Source organism: Gadus morhua, chromosome 4 (assembly GCF_902167405.1).
Source record: "Gadus morhua chromosome 4, gadMor3.0, whole genome shotgun sequence".
Taxonomy (NCBI): Eukaryota; Metazoa; Chordata; class Actinopteri; order Gadiformes; family Gadidae; genus Gadus; species Gadus morhua.
This window is the reverse complement of record NC_044051.1, coordinates 25302157-25327360: the sequence shown is the minus strand read 5'-3', so window position 1 is coordinate 25327360 and position 25204 is coordinate 25302157. Positions and strand designations below refer to the sequence as shown.

Here is a 25204-nt window from a genome sequence, read left to right as displayed (position 1 = left end):
ACGGCTTACAACTGCTAATGACACTCACACCTGGTGGTATAATATGTCCCCTTTAAGGCAGGTGTAAAGGGGGGGGGGATGATCTAGCAACACTTGCACCACACACACCACTCCAGGCATCTACCCTTGCCAAAAACATTCCAAGCATTTAAACAAAATGTCTCAATCCAACATACAAATTATCATCAACTGTATACGTGTCAAGTGATGCGTGGTCACGCTCATCTCCAGGTTTGAGCAAAATCCACTCACTGTCTACTTTTACATGATATGCATGCTAATGCGAGTCAAAGGACAATGGAATCAACATTTTACTGCAAAGCACTCACATAGTACCAATGTTAAGAATGTATTTGATCTGCCCAAACACAGGGATTTTTTCGATATGCAAAAGGTCTAATGTGAACACATCTCTAACAGCATACTTGACATTGTTTACAGTCATTTCGGAGACGCGCTGAATTGCTTTGCCTTCCAATTCTAAATCTCTGAAGTTCAGATTTACTTTTAGAGAAGTCTGAAGATCAATAGGAAGAGACAATAATGGTGTCCTCACACTTCTACCAGACACTTTTTCAAAATCACCCAATACATTGATGGGGGAATATTCCCAGCATTGTTTGAGCTGGTGACGATTGCTCAAAATTTCGACAGTTATTAGTCAAATTCTTTAAATACTGATGTTTGCCTTCGAATCTCATACACCAAAGAGAATGAAGAGGACCGTACAATAAAATAAGTCGAGGATAATGTATAAGAAAGTGACATTTAGGTGTTAAAACCGTTCCAAATACCTCTGTCATCTCAGGAAGGAATACGTGTACGTAAAAAAGCAAGACATGCTAGATCATCTTTCCTCACTTTAGTGGCCATGACTACACTGTAAAAAGAAAATAGTTGGATCAACTTAATTTAATCACTTCAATTGGTAACACGTAAATGAATTAAGTTTATTCAAATAAAAATAGCAAGTTAGACTAACCCAATTGTTTTAAGTCGGATCAAATGACTAAAACGTTAGTTTTCAAATAAACAATTTGCATCAATCAAACTTAAAATTAATGCACAACAAATTAAAATTTCCTTATTTTCCCAACTCAATTATTTGCTATATCCTAAAGTAAGATACTGCTTCCTTAGAACCCAATATTCTGAATTGAGGTTAAGAATATTTTTAATGTAACCTTAATGTGAAATGTAAGTTTACTCAACATAATTAAAATACTTTCTTACAATTACAATTTTAAGTTGGCTTTCAAAAAAATATCACATTTTCAAATCTTTTTTTCTTTTAAATACTTTATTATATGAAAGTATAAAACACAACATGCCGATATCTTCCAACATATTTCACATTAAATGCATACAGGTTAAATTTACAGTTTATACTACAAAAAGATTTTAGTCATTTTCAATTGCTTAACCATTCCTGTAACTGCATGCATTTGATATAGCAGTCGACAAATGTCGCTCATCCAGGATAGCTTAAAGGACGATTCCAGTACTTAGCACATTGAGCCCCCTTTCTGGGTTGTCTTTCATCCTAGACAACCTAGAAAGGGTTGTCTAGGATGAAAGACCCCAGCTATTGAAATTGTTGCCAAATAAAAAATCCTCAAAAATGAGAGGAGGTAGATTTTCAAAACTAAAGGTTGTAGTATGACCATAGTGAGGCCCTGCCTATGTGCTAAATACCTGAATTGTCCTTTAACTCAAACAAGTCCCAACAAGCACACAGGAGCATAAGTGATATTGCAAAGTATTCTTTTGACCTGCTCCCCTTCACTACCAGTGTTTGAGCCGGAGTGTGAGGCAAAAAGCTATACATTACAAATGTTTAACCATTCATCTAAATAAAGTCCAAAGTAGGCACCAAAGTATTATGCAAACATGCATTTTAACAATCACAATACTAATGCATAAAAAGTGCATAACAGTTTGGGGAAGCAAAATCTTTACCATATAGAACACCTCTACCAAAAAAATAATCCTGCAAGTTATTATAACGCAACTATCAACATTTCATCCTATATTTTGAAAATACATTTGAACTAGTAAGTCCAAATATGGTTATATTTAACCAACATATTAAGATAGTTTCTCAATATAATGACTTGCAGGTTGTTTTTTTACTTCCAAAAAAAGAAGCAAAAGTATATATGAAAGGCACTTAAATTAAATCGGACTAACAGTGTGCATAACGATGGATGACACTAACAGTAACACCTCAGTAAGGTATTTGAGCTCTAAGCATTAACAGATTGTATTTTTTGTTATTTTGAAAACACATGGAAACAAAAATGTAACCTTTCCACATAAAATGAAAAAAACTCCTCTACGAAAAACCTGCAACAAAATCAATGTGTATCATCTTGTGGTTTGAAGAATATTTGTCTCTTTAAACAAGGCAAAAAAACCCAAAGAGGCTTGAGTTTCACAGGCCCCATGTCTTAAAGGATAAATCTGGTGTAAAATGGATCTGGGATGTTTAATATGATAAAGAGATGGTATGTCCGTTTGGGAGCAAATTAGCGCATCTAGACGCATTCTTAAGTTGGCTGTTTTTAGCCGATTCTACCATCGGTAGAATCCACGCTATAAACTTGGAATCATGGGGGCATCGTCTCATGGTAAAAACAAAATCACTATTTTAAACCACTTAAAAGGCTAGAGGTAGCCCGACACTTCTGTGGTAGTATAATAAGGGTCTTAAAATATAAAACAAGGCACTGATAACTTTGTAAGTGTACAGATTGTTTATTAAAAATGACATTTTATACACACAATACCATCAGTAGTTCATCCTTCGACGCCATTTTGTATTTAAGACTCGATAAGTATCTTGGCGAACATGGAGCATGCGTATTGTTCACGGATGTCACAAGCTCTGTGTTCGTCAATCGACCTATCGAGTCTTAAATACAAAATGTTGGCTGTTGGCTGTTTTTAGCCGATTCTACCATCGGTAGAATCCACGCTATAAACTTGGAATCATGGGGGCATTGTCTCATGTTAAAAACGAAATCGCTATTTAAAAGGCTAGAAGTAGCCCGACACTTCTTTGGTAGTATAATAAGGGTCTTAAAATATAAAAAGAGGCATTGATAACTTTGTAAGTGTACAGATTGTTTATTAAAAATGACATTTTATACACACGAAGGCCGTTTCTCAATTCGCGTACTTGTGCGTGCTCGTGTGCTCGTGGACTCGTGAAACGTCATCAGTCGTTGCCCGAGCACTGTTCCAATTCGAAGCACGCATCAAGCGAGTACTGTCGTAAAACCCGGAAGTGTTCTTGATGCGTGCTCGATCTCGCTGTTTCACCGAGCATGCATCGGAGGTGGCTCGTGTGTGCTTGCAACCGCTATAAATCCCAGGATGCATTTCGCACTCGCAGCAGTACGATGGCGGACATATGGAGAAGACGCACAACTGTAGCTTAAGTTACTCTTAACTTATATATATATTTATATAATATATTATATAATAATAATAATAATAATATAAGATAATATATAAATATATATATTAGAGCTGTCAAGCGATTAAAATATTTAATCGTGATTAATCGCATTAATGTCATAGTTAACTCACGATTAATCGCAAATTATTTTTCTATGCTAAATATCCCCTTGATTTTTTTGTCCCATAATTCTCCTCATTTTAATTCTCTTATCAACATGGTGAAGTGCATCGGCTTGCCTTGTGCAAATGATTTTTTATTGATAACAACATTGGCATATACTGATCAAAGCAGGACGATACAAAAAAAGAGCCTATAGTGCAATTAAACGACTGCTTTGAACAAATGTCATTTGAACATAACAGTCAGTCTACTGCGTCTTTGTTTTGAGCCAAAGAAAAAAAAAAATATATATATTTTTTAAATAAAATAATTGCGTTAATCACGCGCTAATTTTTTTAACGCCGTTAAAATTGGTTTGCGTTAACGCCGTTAATAACGCGTTTAACTGACAGCTCTAATATATATATAAAGTCGTGTGTGTATAGCTTATACACATGACACGCATATCTTTTCAATTTTTATTCATTCAGAATATTTACATACAATTTGAAAATGAAAGAGGCTGGGATTTTGTTTTATATCATTTGTTTATATTGTTCAGTAGTATATGCCTAAATGAGGCCGTAGCACAGTTAACGGACGAGCAGAGGTGGTGACGTCATCGAGTCCGCTGCTGTTCCAATTGCAGGTACGTACTCGCGTGCTCGCAAGTCTGTGCTTGAAGTAAGGACTTGCCAAGTCCGTACTTGCTAGGGATGGGCAAAATGATTCTTTTCCGGGAACTAGTTCTTTCAGTTCAGTTCACTATAACGATTCGTTTATTTGATTCGGTCGTTTTGATTCGTTCGTTACGTCAGATTACGTCTTAAAAAAAAAAAATGTCTCACCAATATTTATACCACTTGCTTACTTTCTATATTTCATTCATGGTTTAACATTTATAATTTTATTTTACTTTACATTTCATTCTTCATTGTTCAGGCATTACAGAACTTTCATGGTCATAAATAAAAAATACGAACTGCAGTTTAATTCCTTTGTTTGTTCTTAAATTGACGTAGAATGGAGCAAAGACTCCTGGGATTGGGAAATGCGTTTATCCAATAAACAGATGGAGGTCAAGTCTATTTTCGAAAAAATGTAGGGGGATATATGAGTGGCCCCATGTCGAATGGTATGACCCAAGATACGTCAGACAGAAAGCGTGCATATTCGACGGTACCGCCTTGTCATTGGTTTACCCAGGTGCCATTGAAACACCATTGCTACCTCTCATTGGCTGAATCTTTGAGAACGTTGTAGACTCAATCAATATAAGTCGCGGGGAGACGAAGCTCTGTTCGTTTGTATATTTTATTTACGTGACCATATTTTTGGTTGATGTTTAAAAAAAAGAATCAAAGAACCAGTTCTTCTTGTTTTGGGGAACCAGTTCTTGTCGTTCACGTTCGGGATTCGTTCGTTGTAACGAATCGGTCGCGACCGACACAACCCTAGTACTTGCAAGTCATCGAGTCCATAGTACGCGTGCTAGGAATTGAGAAACGGCCAATACCATCAGTAGTTCACCCGTCGACGCCATTTTGTATTTAAGACTCGATAGGTCGATTGACGAACACAGAGCTTGTGACATCCGTGAACAATACGCATGCTCCATGTTTGCCAAGATACTTATCGAGTCTTAAATACAAAATGGCGTCGAAGGATGAACTACTGATGGTATTGTGTGTATAAAATGTCATTTTTAATAAACAATCTGTAAACGTACAAAGTTATCAGTGCCTTGTTTTATATTTTAAGACCCTTATTATACTACCAAAGAAGTGTCGGGCTACCTCTAGCCTTTTAAGTGGTTTAAAATAGTGATTTTGTTTTTACCATGAGACGATGCCCCCATGATTCCAAGTTTATAGCGTGGATTCTACCGATGGTAGAATCGGCTGAAAACAGCCAACTTAAGAATGTGTCTACATGCGTTTTTTCTCCCAAACTAACATACCATCTCGTTATCATATTAAACATATCCCAGATCCACTTTACACCGGATTTATCCTTTAACATTGTTCTTCCCTAGGCCATTTTTGGGTCCAGAAAAGGAATCAATTGTGATGCGTGTCATTACTGCGAGCTTTGAAGTCTGCCATACAGATTTTGGACTTTGGGGGACATCTTGTGTTGCTCAAGGTGCATGATGATTTTCTGGAGCACTTCGAAAGTAAAATGAAGGGGTTTGGGATAAGCAAGGTTAAGTGCATATAGCAAACCTAGAAGCAGGGCACAAGCTGAGGCAACTGAAGTCAGTCCATGCAACACCTTCATGCCCTTGATGACAATGCCTATGTCTTCAGGTGGCTCCTGCAGTCCTTCCCCGTCCTTTCGAATGACAAACACTGCCACAGTGAGATGCTCCAGATCCCTTTGAATGTCCTCTGGTCCAGAGTCCTGAAGTACATGACACAAAACATCACTGTCATCACTTTGCACTTTTATTCACGCCTCACATTAAAAGACAACTGCAAAATCACATTGACTTCATTTCACTGAATAGTGCTTTATGGATTGGAGCCCTTTATAGGCTCAGCCACACATCTCATTATTGGCCAAGCCTGGTATCATGACAGGGTCAAGTACTTTGTGTCTTGATGTTTTGCAGGACTCCGACCTTTTCACCAGTAGCTCTACGCAAGAATCACTACATATATTATAAATACAACATGTAGTCAATCCAAACAGGTTTCAGTAATTATAGTTGACAAAATTGTCTATGTTTTACAGGATAAAAATGATGAGATGAGCTGAAATGCAAATTGCTGTAGAAACGTACACGATATTCTTGATCAGGTCATCTGCATCCTCGCCGAGGAAGATGATGAGGACTTTCAGGACACACTCCCTTCGAAGATGAATGTTCTCAGTCTAGGACAATAAAATCTTGATTAATTTAATCTTCAAAATCTCTGAAACTTTTTTCACTAGGTGCACTGTGGCCCCTAACTGAAAATGTATAAATCTAAACGGTTCTGGATCTTCACAGCAACCTCTCTTCTGCTCCTTATAGTCACTGACGTCTTGTTTACATCCCATGCGGTTTCCTACTGGTATGCATTTGGTTCTAAAATAACACGTGCCAGAAATAACGTGCATAACATAACTTGGTAAATAAACAGGAGCGTATAGTGATTATTTTAGTTCATCTTCTTTGCTGCCAGCGGAGGCACGCTATTGCTCCCCTTAGCTACCGGTGCTGGAGCTAAGCTAATCCGGATGATGCATCTTTAATAGATAGGGGTACCGTGACACCCTCTAAGCAACCAAGGAAACTTGTTACTTTTGATGCTCTAGATCAGGGGTCTTCAATTAAAATTGAACAAGGTCCAGTTGCTAGAAATTCCTTCCAAGAAAGGTCCGAACCTACCACGTCCTAATAGCCTTCTTTTGTCAAATACAATCAACACGGCATATTACCTTATAATTTCAATTTTTTTTTCAATTACCAAATAGCTTACTTTTAACCATGAAAAACTAGCAAGACAAAGTAACGCATATTAACATTTCAAGTAAACAAAACAGGTACATTAGGCCCACAATTCAAGTAAACAGAAAAAGTGCATAAGGCCTACATGTGAAGTAAGCAGAACAGGAACACTAGGCCTACACTTCAAATAAACACAGTGCATTAGGCCTTCATTTCAAGTAAGCAAAACAGTGTCTCAAGTGGTGTTAGACCCAACAGGTCCTCACATATCTCTTTCTTGTCTTGATAAAACAATCGCACATAAACCAAAAGCTGGGCATTATCCGTTACATCTGAAGACTCATCAATGGCTAAGTGTAGTGGTATGAGTCAATACGGCTATTTGGACACAGACTTCTATTACACCACGCCCACTCCGGCCCGTTCGCCAATCATTGCTTGTCGAGGGGATAAAAGTAGGCCGTGCCCTTCCTCCTGAACTCTCGCTTCCTGCCTCTTCGGCCCATCCATTTCCGGGTCGTTGCCCTCGCCGCTCACCTCAGAGCACAGGTAGGCTCACCTCCGCATGCTGTGTTGCGTACATTCATCAGCGGTTTACTAAAACTCAAACCCTTACTATAATAGATCTGCCGAGATCCTCATCACAATCGGGGCAATGTATTGGGGTCGTTTACCCCAATACATTGACCAGAGCATAGGTGAGTCATGTTGAGCGTGTTGTTGTTGTTTGCCTGTTGGTCTGGTGCTAGGCTCACTTTGCGCTCCTCTCCCTTCAACAGTCTGCTTGTCGCATGGTGCGTGGTGGCTGTCTCCCCCGCTACGCCGATACTCTACACCCCTCTCCCTCTTTAAGGTACGGCCACACCAAAAGCGTTACCCGCGTATCAGGCGTATGAAATCGGCAATTTTTCCATAGGGAACCATTGGTTTACGCGCGTATGAGACGCGTACGAGCGTTACATGCGTATAAGCAACATTTTACTCGCGTTAGGTGCGTATGAGGCGCGTATATATACGCGCGTATATATACGCGCGTACATATACGCGCGTACGAGGAGTTCAAAAAATTGAACTTTTTACGCGAGTAACGTGCCGCAATAGCCAATCAGCGTTGAGCTTGACCCGACGTCACTGGCAGAGAGTAGTGAGCTTGGACAGAAGCATACGGCCGGCATCTTTCTTTATTCTGTGTGGAAATAGTAACATAGTTACGCCATCAAATGCTTTTATGGAAACATTTTTAGCGAGAAATGTGCATTTTACTTTCATAATGTTCGCTCGGTGAATGTGAAGGATGTTTGGTTTGATAGTTATGACGAAGAGGGAACGCTCCGTTCACTTGCATGGACAGAGTCTCTGGTTACTAAGCAACCTCAACGTCTTGGCGGACTATATATCTGCTGATCAACACTACGAATGCTGGAACAACACCAGACACACCATGTGAAGTTATTTAAGCCGATTATTGTTATTTATATCCGAGATTATTTAATCTAACCCGATCTAAACTCTATCACCCAAACACGGCGGCGTTTGGGTTTCCTACCTCGGACTCCAGCGCAGCCATGTCCATGGCAGCCACGGCCGGCAACTTTCTTTATTCTGGGTGGAAATATTAACATAGTTACGCCATTAAATGCGTTTGTGGAAACATTTCTAGCGAGAAATGTGCATTTTACTTTCATAAGGTTCGCTCGGTGAATGTGGAGGATGTTTGGTTTGATAGTTATGACGAAGAGTGAACGCTCCGTTCACTTGCATGGACAGAGTCTCTGATTGCTAAGCAACCTCAACGTCTTGGCGGACTATTTCTCTGCTGATCAACACTACGAATGCTGGAAACACACCAGACACACCATGTGAAGTTATTTAACCCGATTATGGTTATTTATATCCGAGATTATTTAATCTAACCCGATCCAAACTCTATCATCCACCCAAACACGGCGGCGTTTGGGTTTCCTTCCTCGGACTCCTAAATCCAGCGCAGCCACAGGCTGGGGGGGGGGGGGGGGAGTTTTGGGCGGTCTCATCTACGCGCGTTACGCGCGTATCTGACCATTTTTGACACAAAATGGTCAAGCAACATTTTAGCTGCGTTACGCGCGTACATGGTATGCGAGGTACGCGCTTGGTGTGTTCGCGGCTTTAGAAGGGACGCATAATGATCGGACTGAGAACCGGGATTAAGAACGCAAAAACCGAGAATACCTTCCTTGGTTATATACTGATTGTTGCTTAATTGGCATTGCTGCTGCTTAGTTGTCACTTCCGCCGACTTGGTTCGGGGCTCTGTCTACTGCCCCTGGTCGGCTTGCCTCCAGCTGCTAGCCCTGTGGCCCGCTGCTGCTGTGCGTGGTGCGGTGTGTGCATGTAGCTGCCGCCCGGGTGTGCCGCTGCGAGCTCCGCCTGGACTCACCCCTGGTTCGGAGTGTGTGTGTGCGTGTGTGTGTGCGTTTTGAGTTAATCTCTTAATTTTTGTGTCGTTGTTCATTTAATTTTCATTTGGAAGGGGAACTTCTCAATTTGAGCTCTTGTTTATATTTGTTTAAAACATATGTTATGATTACTTGTTGAGTTGATATCTCTGGTCCGAGACTCTTTAATTTTCTTGTTTTCTTTCATGTTGAGTGATTTTTGGTTATTGCAAATTAATACTCTTTAGTTTATTGATTTGATTTGTTATGTGATATTGTCTGTCAGTTGTGAGTCCTCCTAACTGTGCCCCTTCCTCGTAGAGCTGAAGGCCGACGGTGGTGGCGGTGGTCCTCCTGGGTGGTGGTGGTGATCCTTTGTGTGTGTGTGCTTTGTTTTAGATTTTATTCGTTTGGACTTCACGTTTTTGCTGTGTGTGTGAGGTGCCCTTGTTTCTTTCGTTGGATTTAATTTCCCCCTGACGACCACTCTCCCAGCCGGTAAGCCTCAGCTTGCACCTACGTCCTTCCCCAGTTGGGCTTACTTCTCTTTTTCATCTTTTATGTCAAACTGTGTTTATAATAATAAAATGCTTTGTTATATTTGAACTCTGTCTCCCGCCCTCCCTGATTGAACGAACCTGACAATTATACTCATAGTGTATAGGTCCTTGGGCCCTAACCCAAGGTGGCGTTGTCGGTAACAGAAAATAAAAATAGTAAAGCCTCCTCGTGTCGCCACATAAGGATGGGGCACTCTGAACAGCCGCATGAAGCTGTGACAGTGTGTCATCTGATAACATTTCGGATTTTCTGGTTGTCGTTGCAGCTCACATTGGGATTTGCTTTATTTCTTCACACAATTCATCCCCTTGGTTACCTTCAAGTAACGTCTCAGCAGCGGCGTTCAAGCACTCCTTCACAACAGTCGTGTCACTGAAAGGCTTTTTATGTTGCCCCAAAATCCATCCAATCTTAAGTGAGCATTCATTTGCACGTTGCTGGCCTGTAAATCAGTGTGTGAAGACACGCGTAGACCTCTCATACTGAGCTCTCAGCTCGGATATTTTCCACGCTCTTACTTCTGACTTCTGGGGATACTTTTCCTCAAAGGATCTGTGTTTGGATTAGTAATGCCGCTTAATATTCCCGCTTTTTATCAGCGCCACTGTTTCAACACATAAAAGACACAACGAAGGTTTTGTACTGCCTTGCGGGAGAATGAACATGTATTGGTCGGTCCATTCATCTTTAAAATGTCTGTTTTAGGGGTCAAATTTCCTCTTTTTCGAGCAAGCCATTTTCTCATTCCAAATCTCTCTTCCGGTTAACAAAAAATTTGATTGGCTATTTTTTGAGTGACGCTATTACGCACATGCCGTGACAGACGGAGGGAGGGGGGGAGTTCGGTGAGTGCATGATCTTCACTCTGTGAAGATCATTGCTTTTTGCTGTTTTTAAGCTGTACTACAGACTATTCTGCCTTTCAATTTGTATTTCAGTGAGAAATGATTTTACTAACATAATCATGCTTTGTATAATGAAATCATAAAAAAAAAAAAAAGTTCTTTTTTTTTAAATTATTTTAAATTGGTCACGGGTCCGGATAGGACCGTCACTTGGTCCGGACCCGGACCGCGGTCCGCCGTTTGGAGATGCCTGCTCTAGATGTACCTGGTCCAAAATGTCCATGATGTCAGCATTCTTTTGGTGTGTTGATCCACCTTTGGCACGGATGACTCTGATTAGCTGACTTGAGTGGATGTCCAACTGGGCAAAGAACATATCCTCAAGATGAACAGCCATGAGCCTCAGGAACTCTGCATTGATCTAAAACAAATGACAGTGAATAAATAAAAAGGAAATGCAAATTACCTCACATACAATCTCAGTTTTAACAACGTAAACACTGAAGCCTGCATACACAACAGGCAAAATGTCAATGCAACGAAAAGTTTAACTGAATATGTAAATTCTGTCAATAAACAATGTTCAATTCAAGAGTCATTTCAGTTCCATTGTTACCATACCTCTTTCTGATGGAACAAGGCAGGCCACCGGTCTTTAAAGTCTTGAATGCTGGGTTCTTGGTTGACCACCTCTTGTCGTCTGTAGGCAAACGTGCAAGCCATTTTGTCCGTGATTACCCATTGTTCATTGTTCATCTTGACATCTGTCAGAAGTTCTATTCTCTCTTTTTCCATGCTGTCCTGAGTTTCTCCAGTAGGGAAGGATGGATAGAAGTTGGCTTCGGCTCGTTTTGGCCTCTTCACCTTTTTAGCAGGGAAAGCATCCATCGTTGATTTCGATCTCAGGGAATTTACTGACAGCTCTGCACACCCCAGCACTTTGAGTTGAGTCCGGTAGTTTCCCATTTTGTACTTCAGTCGCTGTTTCCAGCCGTAGCAGCCATTGAATGAGCCAGGCTCTTTTAAACAAGGGTGCTTTTTGATTAAGGCCTCTGCAACTGTGCAGAAATGTGCATCCTCCGGGTAGGCCTTATATCGGTAAATTTCTTCAACTACTCTATTCAAGATATCAGATTTTATTCGGGAGCTCAAGGTCAACAACTTGTTTCCAACCTGGCACTCAGAATTACCTTTCACTAACTGCAACTCCGTGTCGTAGGAAAATTGAGGAATTGGAAATTCCTCTGGCCACTGCTTGGTTCGAGATGACAGAGACTCGGGGGATGAAAGCAGTATAGTGTCGTTTGCCAGTGAAACACAGTCATCCGACTCGGATGAAACAGAAGCAGAGGATGCAGTGGCACTGATCAACGTTGTTTGCTGGATGACCTTGATTGTCCCCAAATCCTGGAGTTCAGCAGTAGAGTTCAGATTGAAAAAGTCATTGCCAAAATCTTGGTCCATGTACTGCAGTTTCAAGCTGCACTTTAATCCGAACGTACTCCTTATCGTGCCGATAAGGTCATCTAGTGACTCTGGTATTCCATTGGGAAGTGTCAGTTTTTCAATGTTGTTGTCCCCCAAAATCACTTTAAGTCTGGAAGTTGTGGAATGAGCCATGGCAGTCTGAAAAGAGAGCAAAAGCACAATAAGGTTTGAGGCAAATAAAAAATACTGAACTATCCCTTTTTAATCAATAAAAAAAAAAAAAATTGATGTCCTGTAATTTACCTTCTGTAAGTGGACCACATTTGGCTTTCGGTATGAAAAATAAAATGTATTGAGAACAAAATAAAACAACATTACATGGAGAGGGATCATCCTTTAAACATGGATATATCTTTTCAATGTGACAAGACGCATCCCTCCAATTTTGGAGGGATGCGTATCATGTAGTTCTTGTGGCTCAATAAGATCCACTTTCTCGACTGGGGATGGTTTGAGATGAAAAGCTCTATAGTGTTCAATATACCATCCAATGAGCTTCTTCACAATGAAGATCAACTTGTCCTGCAGTATCACCATTTGGATGATTTCACCAAACTCTGGCAGTCCTCTCAGTGAGCCTTGGATCAAGATCATTCCACACTTATAGTTTAGTCCATCATATGTCACGCATTTGGCCATGCACACTGTGTCCATATCTGAAGACATCTGTCTCAGAGCATTTGAAATGTCCTTGTTAAGAACATCGATGTGTACAGTGGAAACATTTGTCACTTCCAATAGAGGTCTGGTAAAGCTACATGCATGCAAATGATGGGCAATCTGATACTGATGTCTCTCTGAAAGGGAAAGTAGCACATTTTTGAAGCACCTGATATTCCTGGCAACTCTTTTAAAAAACCTATGCTTTGCTTCAAAACGCATCGTCCATAGGGAAACTAGTGGACCAAACTGTTGGATGAAATATGGGTAATGCTCTAAGAAATGGTGTTTTGGTTTAAGGTGACAGTCTGGGAAAACCTCTTGGAATCTAATTCTGTGCTCAGAGATCTTAAAATCAAGATATGCAATGGAGTCCTGGGTTTGAATGGGACTGACGACCAGATCAACAATGTCCTTCAGGTCTGTTAAGATCTGCCAAGCTGGCTCTTCACAGGGAACTCTCCGCCCAATCAACAAAGGCAAAAATCTGATTAGACTCCAGTTCTCATGCGCATTTCCCCCCACAGTTTTTCTGGACCCAAAACTGAGAGGCACAAGATGAGGTCGATTAGTTTTGTCAGCCCACTTAAAGTTAAAAGATGATATTGCATAATTTAATGCAGATAATGTGGTATACTTTTTTTTTATGAATACACTCAGGCAAAGTGCAAGTTCAAAAGGAACAATAGCTTCGAAAAGATCATGCACGATATCGGGAGGAAACCCAGAGGTAACGTCAAAATAGGAGAGGTGCTTTGATAAAATACACTCAGATTTCACACCATAATATTTAGGCAACCCATTTTCCTCAATTATTCTTAAATGATCGGCATGAATGTCTTTGGTTCTCATAGGAAAGACGCCGCTTCTAACTTCTTGAGTCTGGATGTCAGCTTTTTCTGCAGTGCAAAATCTGCATACATATGACCCTGAGAAATTCTCTACAAATCCAGCAATACCGTGTGCCCCAAGGTTGTCAGCAACCACACATTGAACTGTGCCTTTTATTGTTCTGCCCAACTTTGACACAAATATCCCTTTCTGTTCCAAAATGACTAGATCATTAAGAAAAGGTTCCAACACTTTATCATAGCCATAGCACTTCAGATCAGTACTTTTGATTAAAGCTGCCAAATAGATGGAGGACAAAGCAGAGTTACAGCCCGGTGGTAAATTGCCCAGAGTCCAATACAAACCACAGATTTTATGCTTCCTTCTGGATGTGCCAAGGGGATTACATATTTCAAAATCGTCAATATATAATATCAAGGAAATGCTTTCCTGTTTAGACAAAAGTCAATTTTCTTTGAACAAGGCACCATCAAAGAAGGATCTGTATATCTGTGCACAAGTTCCATGTGGTTCTTTATCTACATTATTCAAATTAACAGCCTGATCCAAGATTGTCTGGCAGTCAAGAATTTGTACCAAAGACTTTAAAATTGAAATATATTGGAATGACTTTCTATTATTTTGGTCTAGTATACATTCCACTTGTTCCACTACATTAAAGCGTAACTTATAGTAAGCCTTTCGCCTCCAAGCACTGGAAAGTGGGCCTTTATCTCCAATTGCTTTTTTAACAGGGTTTGTATCACAGAGTGCACTGGGTTAGTTTTTTAACCACTGACTGGTCAAACTGGCAACCATTATCTTTTAATACTTGGCTAATAGTCTTTTGAGTGATTGGCAGAGAAAGAGAACCAATCAAATAGTTAAACTCCTGCAGAAGTTCATCTACCGCAGCATTTGACAAAAGAAAGATGTTTTCTAACTTTAGAAGGACTGACGCAAGTTTAAGCTTGATATCCTTCTCTAAGTTCTCAGGAACCACATCGACAAAAGCAGAATCTAAATCGTCATTGCTCTCTATACGTTCCCCATTTGAAATATCACTGGCAAGACTGGCAAAGGATTCTGTAACAGAATTAATACCAGGCTTAAAGATATTCCCTGTCCCAGAATGTTTCCTGTATTTATGGCTTTTGAAGTTCTCATATACGTTGGTTTTATATTCACAGTCTTGGAACACGCATGTAACGGTCTCCTTATTTTTAAGATGATTAAAGATGTGTTGAAAAAATTCCCTCTCAGTGGAGAGTTGATTATGACCACAAATATGGCATGTGAATGTTGATACGGCTTTGTTGATAGCTTGTTGGGCAGGGTGATTCCTTGATAAATGGCTCAGTAGGGCATTCCAAGTCTTGAATCTACATGTACAATGTAAATAGGTACATGGATATGAATGGCCCAGTCCGTAGTGCCTATGATTCAGTTTGTAATGCTTGAGCAGCTCAGATCTTCTTTTTAACACAATCTCACAGTCCTTGCATCTCCACATGAAGCGGAAAACTGAGAAAACAAAGAAACTGGCTTTACTGGGAGTTCCTTTGTAGGTTGAATTTTTAAGGAGATAGTGGTGGTGGAGCCAATTGTTTAAACAATCCGTATGCCACTGTATCATCCTATCATCCACCGTATGCCATGCTTTTGACTTGAATCATAAGCCCTTTTTTTAAATGAAGCCCCTGGAGTAGCCCCAGTTTCATTTTATAAAACACAATAAACTCAAAATGTGTAGCAGCCTTTGCAACTTCATTCAACGGCCACAGTTGCCCGTAAATAGTAATTGAAATGCTGCAAATTAATATTTATTCACACTGACTGCGTAAAAGGTGATCGTTGTAAATGGTATGATAAATATGAAACTGCATTCCTATCTGACTGAGGCATCAAAGACAGCAACAGTGTAAATGTAGTTTGTAATATCCTACCATTCACCTTAATATAAATGACAATAAATCCCATCACATGCAGGTATTGTTTAAATATTACAGAACATATTTCAATGGTTATTTGGCAATAAAATATCTCTATTCATGATGCTGAATTGTTTTTTTTAAAAGAGGATTGAGAAACTGTGCCTTAAGGGATACAGGTATCAAGTCTGTCTTAAGGGAAATACACACATGCCCATTGGAAGTAATTTGCACTCCACCTTAACTGTTGAAATTGATTTCGTTTCAGTTGGTATGACCAAATATTTCATGACATTAAAGCCATAAAATCACTGTCTTTAGCACTCTAATTCTGCAGTTTAACTTACCTTTGGGTAGTTCGAGTTGTGTCCAGGGCTGATGTAACCACCACCAATCAGGGAAAGAATCATGAAAAGCAAATAGAAAATGAATTAATATTAAGGGAGTGGTGATGTTTCAATTCAGTGTTAACTAAGCTTGACAATCAGGTTAATTTCTGCAAATGTGGGTAAGAGGGAGAAAACAATGCGCAGCCAGCCAATGTAGTTGGCCCGAAGGTCTGCTTCAGGGCTTCGTCATTCAGTACGTTAACATGCACATTTTAATCAGATTACAGCCATAGTTCGACTCTGCTCCTCAATTGGACAACTGCAATTGTCTGAGTGAGAAATTCGATTCATGTCATTTCTCCGATGCTAGCCCACTAGTCCGACGTCCCTTATAGGGGGTAACCACATTGACCGTAAAATAAATGCCTTTAAGTATCCACGCTGATGTGCAAATAAGCAGCATAACCAGTAAACTACATGACTTGCGTTTACTTTCAGTAACGGTATTACACCACAAGACTACCTCGCATAAGGTTACTAACCAAAGGTTTACTCCAACTCTCCGCTAGCAAACTGACAAAAATGCTAAAAGGAATAGCAGCAGAGCAGTGGTGTTGTTTAATTAGCGGCCGGATTCACCACTGTGCTTCATGAGAACGAAATGCACCCTCTCTCGTCGCCTGTGTCTCACTAAATACGTTAACAGAGACGATGGCCCACTACGGGTATCCACCCAAGCCCTGGTCTTTTCAGCAGCGGAGTACTGTGCCCCAGTATGGAGCAGAAGTCCACACACAAAAAAGGTGGATGTGGCTATCAACAACGCCCTCCGGATCATCACTGGATGCCTGAAGCCTACCCCAATCGTCCTGCTGCCAGTCCTTGCAGGAATCGCACCGGCTGGCCTACGACGAGAGGCATGATTGGCACATCCTCCATAACACCACAGAGACAGCAGCTCCTCTGAGCAGACTCAAGTCCCGCCACCCTTACAACAAGGCGGCACAAGAGTTGCTCCGTTCCACCACTGAGGACCTGTCCAAAGATGGATGGCTGGCGGCAGCTTGGAAACAGGAGTGGGAGAGGGCTGGGCCAACCCAAATCCACCACTACATCTTGGATCCAGGAGATGGAGCCACAGGAGACGATCTTCCACGCCGGCAATGGACTCTGCTGAACCGTCTACGTACTGGGGTCGGTCGGTTCAAATCATCAATGAAGAAGTGGGGCCTGGCAGACAGCGCTGCATGCGAGTGTGGTGCCCCTGAACAGACTGTCCAGCATATTATGACTACCTGCCCCCTACACAGACCACCATCGGAAGCCGGCCTCTTTGACGTGGGACCAGAGACAAGGGCATGGCTACAAGACACTGAGTTGGACCTCTGATGTTACACGAAAGAAGAAGAAGAAGAGACGATGGCGGCAGTAAAACACCCACCCCCACACACATCTTAACAGAACTGCACAGCACAGTTGCAAACACATGTAAGCCTAAATGTATCCGTGTTAATGTGCAAATAAGCAGCTTAACCAATACACAGTATGACATACGTTAACTTAAGACTACTTTCAGTGACAATATTACACCATGGAAGTTACTTGCACAAGTCATTAATATAGCAAAATGCTAAACGAAATAGCAGTAGAGCGCTGCTGCTACTGATCAGTTAATAGCAAAACGATCACTATAATTTTTAATGCCACATTACCTTTAGCACACCAGTGGTTTGAACATATGGCTAACACATTTCACAAAATCCGTTAAATGCATCGAACATGTTAAGCTAACCTAAAGTTAGCATGACTTAACTAGGGGGCCTGCCCGTAATTCCGCCACCTCATTGCTCCGACGTCTCAATGGTCCGAAATATTTCCCATTGGAAAGGCGCATTAGGCCGACGGTTATGTAGGCCTATTTGGCATATTGAACCGTCGGCCTATAATGCGCCTCTTGTTTGACTTATCGGACAAACGGCCCTTCGGAACAATGGGTTCCGTTTTCGTAAAATTGAACCGTCGGCATTAGTGGCATGTCGATCTAATGGGAAATATTTCGGACCATGGAGAGGTCGGAACAATGAGGCGTCGGAATTACGGCATGGTACCTTAACTAGCTGGTCCGGTCCAGTTCGTTAACTAAAGTTAACCCTTAAGACGTAAATTTTTTGACCCATACAGGCAGAACATTTGTTATCTACAAATAGAATTGGCAAAACATGACTGTCTACATTAAACGTACCGTTTTTCAGAGTGACCTTGACCGCGTGGATGATGAGATTGACGAGGAGAAAAAATGTCAGCTTCAGCCACAGAAATCTGGCTGGAAAAGAAGTTGGCGTTCAACAAATAAACGTCTACGTCATGACGTTAGACAGGGAAACCTAATTGAAGCGCTTTCATTTGCATAAGAAACGCAGGTCAATGTAATAAAGTACAATTTCAATTTGATATAATACACAAAAGTACAGTGCCGTCGCTAAAGCAGAAATCTGAATCAGACTTATTCAAAACAGTGCTTTACTTCAACTTTTCAAAAATATACTTTTTAGAGTGTATATCTGCAATATCTCTACATAATAAAAACACATGCCAGTATCTGCTTCCAGGAGGAATACGGTGCCCCATTATAAAAGGCAACAATCTAAAGAGACACCATTTTTGGGTAGCTGTTCCTACGATACCTGAAGTCTGGAGAAGTCTTTCAGACAACAGCACAGGCTTATTGGAGAGACGCCGAGATCGTTTTTTGGCCTGTGGCACGTGCCACCACGACCACTGACATACCATGGCATATGCCGTTCTGGAACGGTAACTGCCATTCTGAAACGGAAACTACCGTTCTGAAACGGTAACTGCCGTTCCCAACAATGGTATGTGACACCAGCATAACTCCTCCGTATAATTTCAAGACAGGTATTGCCGTAAATTTGAAGCTATGTACTGTATATTTGGTCTTTATTGACACAATAGCACAACATAACGCCGTAAATAAAGGCAAGGCAACTTTATTTATTAAGCACTTTTCATACACAAGGCAGACTCAAAGTGCTTCACATATAAACATTGTCATACAATAAAATAAAATAATAGATAAGCAAAAGAAAACATATGCAAAGAAATGGGTAAATAAAGGGATTTATAAGTTTCTCTCGTCCGTGGTGTTGTTAGGATATTTCCGATCTGTTTGTTGTTGTCTTTTGTAATGACAGAAGCTTTTGAAACAGCCGGACTTGCTCCGGTGACGGTAGTTGGCCTAGCCACCTAAACAGGTCTGTTTGGGGGGCTATAGAGCTATAGTCTATTGCTGTGTTCCAATATCCATACTATCCGCAGTCATTATACTTAGTTTGAGTACGTAGTGCGTTGCAATTAAGATCAGGGCGAAAGGAAGTGTAGTGAAAGGACCCGGATGGTATACTCAAAGCGGTCAAACAGCGGAGTGTGGATTGATGTACGCTTTTCGTGCTCTACGGCAGCCATCTTAGCTACGTAGCGGAAGAGGCGGAGCCAGGCTGAGCCAACGTTGGCGCATTTTCTTTAGGTCCATGCACAAGTGTTCTTAAGATAAAACTTAAGAAAAAATATAAGAAGTTCCTAAGAATATTCTTCAACGCTATTCACTAGGGATGAGCGTGAGGAATCGATTGCTCGAGTACTCCTCGTTACAAATGAACTCGGTTGGTGGACAGGCAAACTCGAGTTTACATATACACCCAAACAAAGTTTTCTGAAGCAAATGTATACATTTTCTGTGCAGCGCCACTAACGCATGCCGTGGACACAAAGCAATGAAATGTATCAAATCTCTGTGTGGCGCGTGCCGTGCCGTGTGCAGGCACGCCAGAATTCAAAAAGTTAAGAGATGGCTTGTCAAGCCAAGCGTAGCGAAGGATTTAAATACTTTAAAGAAATAGGAGATCATAAGGTGAAATCTAAAATATGCCAAGCGAAATCGAGCTACCAGAGTACTACAAGTACTATGCGGCAACATATGCTCCTGAAACACAACGGTGAGTTCGGGAAAGCAGACCTGCAGCAACCAAGTGTGTCGGCTATTTTCACCGCCGCAAGACGCGTGTGTAATCCCGGCCGTGTAGAGAAGGTCACACCGCTGAGTATTTCCATAGTCCATTTGCTGCCGTTTTATTTGCAGCTTTAAATTATTTGCAATGGTTAGGCTACTTGTTTTGTTTTTGTTTTTTTTAAACCGTTACAGGCCTTGGTTCGACGTGATTTAAATCTTGTTGTGAGACGCATATTTATTTTTGTAAGGAAAATGTGTTTTGAACGTTTGCAAAAATAAATAATGATTACTCTGATAACTCTGACTGTTTTGATGGAGAATAAGCATTACAGGTTTGGTTGGTAATATTGCCGTTCACCATTAGGCCTATTCCTACTGCAGATGCGTTGCATTCTAAAAATAGATTCGATTAAACAAGTGTTTAATCGAATCTAATCGATTGATCCTCGAAGAATTCCGTCGATCACTCGAGTTTGGAATTTGCTACTCGTGCCCATCCCTACTATTCACCATTTTTTCTTAAGAATTGTCGATTGTCTTACGAACTTCTTAGTTTTCTCACCTAGGATGTTCTTAGATTTTTATCTGAAGAACGCTCGCAAGGTTTTTGAACCAAAGACAGTAGAGAGAAATTGATTCGTGAAAAATGGAGGACATCGCCTGTAAACGAAGTAAGACTTATTGGCCTTGTCATTCTGACCTATACAGATTTTTTGAAGCTCTTCATTTAGCTCAATTCTAGTTATAGGCTTTTGTCTATGTGCTTCGCGAATATCATACTTCATTGTCAGAGGTAAAACTCCCTCCAACATATCGTGCATGATGTCTGGAGGCAGAGACTTGGTTACATCAAAATAACTTCGTGCATCAAATGAACTAGGGCCATGTACACCGTACAAAGCAGTATCTTCCTTGTTATACTGGACACACTGGAGATGATATTTGTGGACTTCAGTTGTTCTCAGAATAAAACTATCTTCCTGGAATTTGTGATTAATTTCTGAATGAGCTGCCATACAGTAACGACAAATTCGACCCGAGTTAAAACACATGCGGAAGCCACCAATCATGTGTGCTGATAGATTGTCAGCTGAAAAAGTTGCTAAAGCAGCATAAACTTTGTGCTCCTTTCCACCGACGCTTACAGTGAAACCTTCAATTGAAAGCTGTTTTAGGTCATCTAACATGGGTTTTAATATGACGTCCATATAGGGGTGTACGGTATAAACGGTGCTGAAGGTATACCGGTGTGAATTTTCGCTACGGTAGGGATTTTGACGTTACCTCGGGACCGGTGTGACCAGTAGATGAACTTTTTTCCCCCTTTTATTTTGACGAGCGCAGAAGCAATTACATCATCACAATGCGTCCAGGCAGCCCGCGTAAGCATCACACTGTTTACAAACATGTCCAGTGCCGTGTTCCAATACCCGTACTGTCCGCACTTACTAGCCAAAATTTGAAGTGTGGATCGAAGGACACTCCCCGTACTCAACAGCAGCCATCTTAGCTACGTAGCGGAAGAGGCGGAGCCAGGCTGAGCCAAAGTCGGCGCATTTTCCACATAGCCTGCATTAATAGAGTCATTTTGTAGTTTTTATAGCTGCTAGGCGTAAAGAGTTCACCGTTCAAAGCGGGATGTTTATTGCGGGGGAGGAGCCACGGCGGCAGTCTTGATCGTCATTTCCGGTAAGTGCACCACAGAGTACTCGATTTGGAACAGCACTCACATCTAAAAAATTAGCGTACTCAAGTGAGTACGGATAGTGCAGATAGTGTACTTCCTTTAAAGAGCCCATGCCATTAAAATCACATTTTTCCTATTGTTTGTTAAATAACATAGGTCTGAATAAGTTTGTGAGCTGTGGTAAGTTTGAAATCTATGCAGTTTGTCTGCTGAATGCAATAGGCAATGAAAGGAAAAAGGCAGAAGAAATGAGCCGATCTGGATAAGGTGACACTGTGACGTAGCGTTGTCAAATTATTATTCATGGCCCTGCCCACTTGGTTGGTTCGTAATCACCCACAAGAATTCTGAAGGAGTCGTGATTGAGCTAGTGCTAAATGCTAATACGTGTACGGTAGTTGCTTAGTTCGTAGTAACAGGCTAGTTACAGAATTTTGAATGCAATGGCAGAACGACATCGAACTACATGAACTGCGACATGCTGCCTGCCGCAGGTTGCCGCGAGGCACCACCGCCGCGAAGCACCACCGCCCGGCAGCGGGCAGCCGGGCGGTGGTGCCTCGCGCCGGCAGCAGGCAGCGCAGGGTTCTGCCTACTACAGATTGATGTGGAAGTGGAAGAACCAGAGAAGTCGGAGAACCCGACGAAGTCCTTTGTGATTCATTATATCGTCTGGACGTGCACACAGCTTTTGGCCGTGATAACATGTATTATTTGATATAGATATCTATGTATTATATGATATTATTTAGATATAGAGCTCCAGGACTGTAACGCAAGTGTTGTACACTTCCTTGTTATTTGGATAACCGTTCTGCTGTTGGTGTGATGGCGCATAACACGTCGGACTCTCATCTATGGTATTTCTACAACTAGACCCATAGTGGGGGTTATCTCAGCCATGGTTGAGAATGAATTGGGGGAAAGGAACTTTGGCTTTGACTCCCTGAAGTCATGAACCACGACATGGAGGAGAAAGGTATTGTTGACCGCGGTCGTCTCCCGCCGGAGCCTCGCTGCCGATGGACCACCGCCTCGGCTTCAGGATGCGGTGATTAGCGCTGACCGCTGCCAAGGCGGTGATTAGCGCTGACCGCTGCCGAGGCGGCGGGAAGCAGGGCTCAAGCGGGATACATTCGCGGCCAACAATCCCTTTCTCCTCCATGTCGTGGTTCATGTAGCCTACTTCAGGGAGTCAAAGCCAAAGTTCCTTTCCCCCAATTCATTCTCAACCATGGCTGAGATAACCCCCACTACGAGTCTCGTTGTAGAAATACCAGAGACGAGAGTCCTACGTGTTATGCGCCATCACACCAACAACAGCAGAACGGTTATCCAAATAACAAGGAAGTGTACAACACTTGCGTTACAGTCCTGGAGCTCTGCTCTATATCTAAATAATATCATATAATACATAGATATCTATATCAAATAACACATATTATCACGGCCAAAAGCTGTGTGCGCGTCCAGACGATATAATGAATCACAAAGGACTTCGTCGGGTTCTCCGACGTCTCTGGTTCTTCCACTTCCACATCAATCTGAAGTAGACGCGGTCGTTTGAGATTCATAATAACCTATCGTCTGGAGGCTCACACAGCTTTTGGCTGTGATAATATATATTATATATTATATGATATAGATATCTATGTATAATATGGGTTTCTAAGAGCCATTGTGATACATCCACCTTAAAGGCCCACTATGCAACTTCGGGAATATCTTCGCTGTTTTCTTGGTTTTGGCACGCACATTACTCTACACAGCGCCCCCTACAGCTTCGTAGTAGATATTTCACAACACTGTCGTAACAACTCGTTGACGTCCCTTCCCCATGCACTTCTACGCGAGCCATGTGCATTTGTTTTCAAAGAAGCCGGCGAATGCGTGGAGCCATGTCCGAAGTAGATGTTCATAAAGTGTAGACAAGGTTATACATTTTTAAAAGGGTGTATTTGCATTGCAATAAACATAAATCCATCCTTTTTTATAGTTCACCGGGAGAATTTATACCCTAGGTTATAATTGTTTTATCTTAGGTTGAACAGAACAATCAGTGTAAGAGGTTTGGCCAACATAATAATCGAAATAAACAAGAACCTGGATTCGGGGATTCAGTCTGTATCTGGGGGACAGACGAACACCCATGGAAACAAAGGTGTTTATATGGTTGCAAGCAAGCTAGAAACATACAGGGCTCAACAAAACGGTCGAGAAAACAATTTTTACAGGGCTCACAACTAAATGGTTGAGCAAACAGATTTGCACAGAGACTATCAGAATCAAGAATACCACGAAGACAAAGTTCACCCAAGGGTACTTTCAATTTCAAAAGCAACACGGCCGAGTCGGCGTCTGATTTGCAGTCTTCTTTTTCTTTCAGTTCACGCTATTCCTGAAAAGCTTGCCCAACGTTTACTCGTGTCTGGCCTCTCTGTCGGTCAGTCTCCCTTTTCTCTTCTTCTGTTCCTCCGACATTGGGTTTCTCTGTCTCTTTTTAGTCGGCTGATCTATGATGAATATAACAATCCCTTAGTTACTTGTGTTTATATCGAGCCGGTTCCGTGTTTTGGGGTCTGTGCCGTAAAGCAATTCGTTACTGTAGTGACCCTTGCACAGAAGCATACGGCCGACATCTTTCTTTATTCTGGGTGGAAATAGTAACATAGTTACGCCATTAAATGCGTTTATGGAAACATTTTTAGCGAGAAATGTGCATTTTACTTTCATAATGTTCGCTCGGTGAATGTGAAGGATGTTCGGTTTGATAGTTATGACGAAGAGTGAACGCTCCGTTCACTTGCATGGACAGAGTCTCTGGTTGCTAAGCAACCTCAACGTCTTGGCGGACTATTTCTCTCCTGATCAACACTACGAATGCTGGAAACACACCAGACACACCATGTGAAGTTATTTAACCCGATTATCGTTATTTATGAGTCCTTAGCCCAAGTGAAGGAGTTCAAGTACCTCGGGGTCTTGTTCGCGAGTGAGGGTACTATGGAGCGTGAGATTGGCCGGAGAATCAGAGCAGCGGGGGCGGTATTGCGTTCGCTTTACCGCACCGTTGTTACGAAAAGAGAGCTGAGCCGCAAGGCAAAGCTCTCGATCTACCGGTCGATCTTCGTTCCTATCCTCACCTATGGTCATGAGGGTTGGGTGATGACCGAAAGGACGAGATCGCGGGTAAAAGCGGCCGAGATGAGTTTTCTCAGAAGGGTGACTGGCGTCGCGGGATAGGGTGAGAAGCTCAGTCATCCGTGAGGAACTCGGATTAGAGCCGCTGCTCCTTTACTTAGAAAGGAGTCAGCTGAGGTGGTTCGGGCATCTGGCAAAGATGCCCACTGGGCGCCTCCCTTTGGAGGTGTTTCAGGCACGTCCATGGGGGAGGAGACCTCGGGGAAGACCCAGGACTAGGTGGAGA

The 25204-nt window shown here is 41.7% G+C and overlaps 1 protein-coding gene across 1 annotated transcript; it reads right to left on the bottom strand.

Moving 5' to 3' along the window:
• Positions 1 to 5862: 5862 nt before the first annotated feature.
• On the bottom strand, positions 5863 to 12966 carry LOC115541701 (uncharacterized). The gene is made up of 5 exons (XM_030353546.1): positions 12817 to 12966; positions 11446 to 12450; positions 11090 to 11245; positions 6351 to 6442; positions 5863 to 5968 (listed from the first exon to the last, which is right to left on the bottom strand). Exons 1-5 carry the CDS (start codon positions 12964 to 12966, stop codon positions 5863 to 5865), a joined length of 1509 nt encoding a protein of 502 aa, XP_030209406.1.
• Between the last annotated feature and the right edge of the window lie 12238 nt (positions 12967 to 25204).

Coding starts and splice junctions, on each gene's coding strand:
- LOC115541701 (XM_030353546.1), bottom strand. CDS start 12,966: ATGGACACAGTGTGCATGGCCAAATGCGTGACATATGATGGACTAAAC. Junction 11,246..11,445: donor CCTTGTTCCATCAGAAAGAG/GTATGGTAACAA, acceptor CATTTGTTTTAG/ATCAATGCAGAGTTCCTGAG. Junction 6,443..11,089: donor TCATGGACATTTTGGACCAG/GTACATCTAGAG, acceptor TTATTGTCCTAG/ACTGAGAACATTCATCTTCG.